The sequence below is a fragment of the Rhagoletis pomonella genome, unplaced genomic scaffold (assembly GCF_013731165.1).
Source record: "Rhagoletis pomonella isolate Grant_MI unplaced genomic scaffold, Rhpom_1.0 Rhpom_scaffold_00006, whole genome shotgun sequence".
In the NCBI taxonomy this organism is placed as follows: domain Eukaryota; kingdom Metazoa; phylum Arthropoda; class Insecta; order Diptera; family Tephritidae; genus Rhagoletis; species Rhagoletis pomonella.
The window spans coordinates 35,852,272-35,858,011 of NW_023458560.1; the positions used below are offsets into that span (position 1 = coordinate 35,852,272).

The 5,740-nt window shown below is 36.4% G+C and overlaps 2 protein-coding genes across 2 annotated transcripts in view; one reads left to right on the forward strand and one right to left on the reverse strand.

Annotated features, from left to right (window-relative positions):
• The window catches only part of LOC118740651 (golgin subfamily A member 6-like protein 22), a gene marked incomplete at its 5' end in the record, with an annotated part of 500,945 nt that extends 499,023 nt beyond the window's left edge, over nt 1-1,922 (reverse strand). Inside the window, 1 exon segment of the mRNA XM_036472264.1 lies at nt 1,655-1,922. Coding sequence (XP_036328157.1) covers nt 1,655-1,857 — 203 coding nt within the window.
• The window catches only part of LOC118740652, a 60,305-nt gene that overhangs the window by 13,221 nt on the left and 41,344 nt on the right, over nt 1-5,740 (forward strand). The gene's annotated exons all lie outside the window — the stretch shown is intronic.

Here is a 5,740-nt window from a genome sequence, read left to right on the forward strand (position 1 = left end):
TTTTTGTGTTTGTCTTGTTATTTGTATTTGGCTTGGTATTCGTATCTGAATTCGTCCTCATTAGGGTCTTCGAAAATCTAAGCATGGCATCCATACCGAAACTCCAGCATTGACATGAAAAATTGTGTCGGCCTTTAAATCCAACGAAGAAACGCTCTTACCAGCAAGTACTACGTTGGTCTGAGTAGGCAATTGAGAAACAAAGTCATCTCTCGTCGTACAAAAACCGCTCATCATGTCCATGCTGGTGTATGGCACGGAGGCATGGACAATGAAAATATCTGATGAGGCGGCTCTTGGAGTTTTCGAGAAAAAGATTATGCGAAAGATATATGTACGGGCGTTTGCGCATTCCGGTGCTGAAAGTATTCAACGGGGTGCCAAAGAGTTGGAGAAATTAGGTGGAGAGGCACTTGGTTTCACTTGACATTTTCTATTGGCCTCAGTTGGAGTGATTTATTGGACTCGGCAAAAATAGCTTAGGCGGTCATAGCGCAAATCAGGAAGAATGTGGCCATTTAAGGTTAAGAATGAAACTTGCTACCATATTTCCAATTTCCACGGTAGCTGAAAGGTGAAAAGAATCATCTTAGAAGTGTTTAGGCTTGAAACGAAATTTAATTTCGCATTTATTTTCACTATTTCCAACTGCGCATTTCTTCGCAATCTTTCTGTTTTAATAACTTATTTAATTTTTGACTGTTTTTCGTTTCGGGGCTTTATTTTACGTGTGCTTTATAATACTAATAATTATTTTAGAAAGTTAGTAAAAATATTATTGACGCATTTCTTAAATTCACATTCATTCGATACATGTTAACTTTTCTTTAACAACGCCGTGCGACAGTAAATTTTACACACAAAAAAATGAATATATTCGCGAAACAATGGGTAAGTTGTAGTAAAACTGCGAACTTAGTTTTTCTCTCTGACGTCAGGATTTTTTTAAAAATTAAAAAAATATGATTATTTCAAAAAATTATTTAAAAAATTCAGTGCAATGTAGGATAACAATATGGGGTATCATATAAAAGCGAATATTCTATAGAATTATAACAGAATACATCTTTTGGTGCATAAGGACGAATGGGCATGGAAAATGTCCTTTACAAATTTTGTCCTTAAATATTCTTGAAAGTTTGCAATATATTTTTTTTCTTTTTTAAATTATTGTTTGAGGATTAATATTCGTACGACCTCATTATCGAATTTCGTCGTGCAAACTTTATTAACTTAAAAAGATAAAATTTATTAAATGCGCATTTTCAATACCGATTCGTCCTTGTAAACCAAAAAAATGTATTGTCTTTAAATTCTACAGAATTTTCTCTCTCATTTGGTACCCATATTGTTATTTGACATTGCACTGATTTTTTAAAATATATATTTTTTTGAATTAATCATATCTTTAAAATTTCAAAGTCATTTGAAAAAACTCCTGGCGTCAGAGTGAAAAACTAAAAACGCAGTGTTACCATATTTGGCCCATAGTTTCGTGAGTATATCAATTCTTTCGTGTGTTTTGAAATTTTGTTGTTTTTGTTGCACGGCGTAATATTTACTTTTTAGTGAAACTCCGCCATATTCAGGCATATGTATTCCTTTAACATAAAATATTTACACTTCCATAAACATAACTTTAAAAAGTCCTTACTTGCACTTCACCAAGTCCGTGAATTCAGCCTGCGAGAGCGCATATTGCGGATCGAGTGTGATAGGTTTCTTACACCGTTGCTGCTGTTTATCACTCTTGGCACGCTCACCTTTACCACTTTTTCTCACCTTAACGAATGCAGAGCGGCTGCCCTTTTTTGTGTTGTTGTTGCTTTTCGAGCTACGCTGCTGATTCTGGCGCATACTTGCAGTACCGCTGCCAATGAATTCAGCATCAGCATTATCAGTTGGCGCCTTGCCACGCCCACCGCCGCCGCCGCCGCCACCGCCGCCACAGCCACTGCCACCAGCGCCATTAGCATCTTCCTTATTGGCGGCAGCCGCTTTCTCGGCGAAACTATCGCGCCGCCATGAAGGCGTTAAAGTGCGTATAATATTTTCGGTATCATTGTAGCCTTCGTAGTGATAGCGTTTACGCAAATTAACACCGGAAAGAAATTCGAGCGTTTGCCAAACGTTCATTGTGTTCGTCTCGAAAAAGTGCTCATCGTCTACTGACCAGTCGGAGTTGTGCGCGATGCGATTTGCCAACATCATTGTGACGGTTGTGCAATTGCTGGAGTTGGTGGAGCGCTGCAATGGTGGTGGTGTTCCAGTGAGTGAGGAGCTTTGCGATGACAAGCGCTTGCTGTTAGGTGTGCGAGGCATTTTCGGAGAGGCGATGTTGGCTCAAAAGCAGAAAGTTCTATTTTCGTAAAAATAATTGCGTGGTGCACTGCAAGGCTGCAAGTTGCGATTGCTCACTTTTTTTGTCGCTGTTACTGTTTTTGTTATTGTTTTCTATTCTTTACTTGTTTTATTTATGTAGTTTGATTGGCACTGCCAAGCAATTTTAATTTCAATTCCATTTTAAATGTAACTTTGTAACTTTACAAACTCTTCGCGTTGCACTTATTTTATTTGCAACAACTACTCATATGTTTGGCGTGTGCTGCATGCGCTCGTTTGCACTACGTATTGTGCGCCGCGTTGCACCAAATGTGTAACAGCTTCAAGTCGCTTGCCAGCGCTGTTCGCCGTTTTGCGTTGCGCTGTTGTTGGTTCTAACAACTTGCTGGCGCACATCCACTTTTGTAACTGTTGCCATTTTCATTGTTTTGACACCTTGACAGCAACACTTTGACACACTTCCCGACACGCCACCTTGCTTGCTTTTTACCCATCCCATCCCCTTGGTGAGTGCGCCTTAAGCACTTTTATTGGGTGCTACGCAACAGCCAATATGTAGATAGTTGCGTGGCAGCAGTAAATAATGTGTGTGTGTGTGTGTGTGTACTTAACCTAAACTGTATCGTATTATATTTTTCAAAATTTTCCATAGAATACTAATACACACAATCTCCTTCCCTTGGAAATTTCTTCCCAAATAAAACATCCTATATGATGCAATGCTTCTATCTTGACTTCCTCCAAGCAATAAATATCTAATTTTCTGGCATAAGAGGCCAACGACAAGAAGGACCTCAAAGCTTTGTAGTGTCTGCTATTCGCTCAACGTTCGAAAAGAAGCCAAAAGTCTACCAACTCTTCATCGACGATACTCTTCCTACATAAATACATACAGTAGCAAGTGAACCAAGCTTTGCCCGGAGTGCATATACTTTTTAAAGTTTTCACGGTTTGGATATCAAGTAAATTTCTTACTCTAAAATTTAGGTGGCAAACCTATTCCAAAATACGTTGGTATGAATAGCACATATCTTTAGCGTAGATGTACTGTGTATATATGTATGTATACAAAAAAATGCTGATTAAAATTAACAAAACAAAAATTTGTATTTCATAGAAGCGTGCCAACCTTTATCGAAAATATTTTCGAACCAAAGCTCTCAACAATACCTTTCATTTGATATGCATATTGCGATGTTTTAGATAAATTGTGTATAATCGAAAATGAGTGGCAACCTTACACTATTATCCCAAAGGATAACATTTTAATTATAGGGAAAGCATTGTTTAAGAACCTTCTCTTGGTACCCATGAATAGTAATATTTTACCTTTTTTTTCTTAACAAAAAATTAAATAAATATGCGATTCAAAATAGGTGGCAACCCTATTAAAAATATTTTTTACGAGTCTTCTCGAAAATAATGCCTATTCAGATAACCTTAAAACATCCAAAACATTATCTGCGTACAAAATATCATCAAAATCGTTAGAGCCGTTTTCGAGAACCCTGCTCAAGCTGTGCTGAGCTGGGTTGAAGGCTCATACCGCACATAAGAAGTTGGATGGCAAGAAAACATGGCGAAGTAGACTTTAATATCACTCAAATTCTAAGTGGGCAGCAGGACTGCTTTAGAGCGTACTTCTTGTTAGAAGCCATCTTACAAATGCTTTTATCAAGATATACGGGTAAAAAGCCCACATACAGATATTGCCACTGATTTAACTTACTAGTGAACCCGCACGGCGTTAAAACACCCAAAATTTAATTTCAGAGTCTAAAAAGTATTCCAAATGTTAGTCGGAGTTATAAGCGATCCGAGTGCCATTGTTCGTCTAAATCCATACAGACGTTTCTGATACTATACCGATAAAAAAGTTCTTAATAAAAAAAATTTAGCTTTATCGCACATTTACAGGCTAATGTCCTTAATTTGACCGCTCATTTTATAAATTCCAAAGAACGGTGCAAATCTAATGACTATCGCAAAGAATACTTTCTCTAATAATAAATATATAATTATAATTAATTACATCGGTATGACTTTGCGAATAGGTGGCCAGCCGAATCAAAGATATTTTCAAACTAAAGCTTGCATAAATTTCTATCGATTGACACCCATATCTAAATATTTCATAAAACTTGTGTATAAGTTAACTAAATTCGACCTTTTAAATAGGTGGCAGCCCTCTTCAAAAGTATTTTAAAGCTTAAACCTTGTTAACTCTCCTTCGTCTGACATTGCGATATATATTTTAATTAACTGATGAATTTAGTTGAATTTGATTTTTTAAACATGTGGCAACCCCGCTATATACAGCTCAGAAATAAAAAATTTTCAAACCCCCTACGATTGACACCCGTATTAAAGTAATTCATTAATCTTATTAAATAATTTTTAAACAGGTGACAACCCTCTTCCAAAACCTCAAAAATATTCTTAGCGTAGAAATTGAAAACTTCTTAACACTCTTTACTTTGATATTTAATATAACTTGTACATATGCATATCAGTTAACTAAATTAAACATTTTATGCAGGTGGCAACCCTCTTCAAAAATATTTTCAAACTACTACCTTCTGAAACCTTTTTCGTTTGGCACCCATATGGCGATACATATTGCTCTTACCTAATTCCCGTATTTCAAATTGAATTTGAATTTTTAAACAGGTAGCAACCCTCCTACAGTTAAGTGAAGAAGCAAAGCTTTTCGATAAAATTTCGATTGATACCCATTTTGTAATAACTGATTTATTCTCTAAAAAGTGAAACCTTATTTCAAATATCTGTAGTCCAAGCCTTTTAATTTGACACCTTACTTTGTAAAATCGATCGAACGGTACGGTATTGATTATTAAAAAAATTGAATTTAATTGTTCAACAGGTGGCAATTCCTTTCGAAAAAATAAAACCAGTTTGCACATCTACAGTACAACGGTGCAGATCTTTTATCCTGTACAAAAAATGCTTTCGCGTATTATATATCTATATAGATACCTGGCTACCCAAAATGACAGCTGCTGCGCCAGTTAGGGGGTGCTGACGGTATAAGAAGGTGTTACCCTACATACGTACTTTCTTCCTCAAAAACCTTAAAGCTGTACTTAATACATCAAAAGTAAAACACTTTCGCTCCTCTTTACTATGAAATCTTTATACAAATATTCTATTATTCGCGGAAATGTAGTGTTAAACAATTTCGCGAATTAAAAATTCATTTGCCAAATTTTCTCCTCCTTATCACTTTCCGCACTTCTATGTACTCGTAAATATCACCCACTTTCAGCCAAATTAGAATCGATAACAAAATAGTCAATCAAAATGAAAATAAATAGTGGCGCACAGTAGTCGCAATTTGCGAATTCCAAGCTGCTAGCCGCGAGCGTAGCGTGACTGC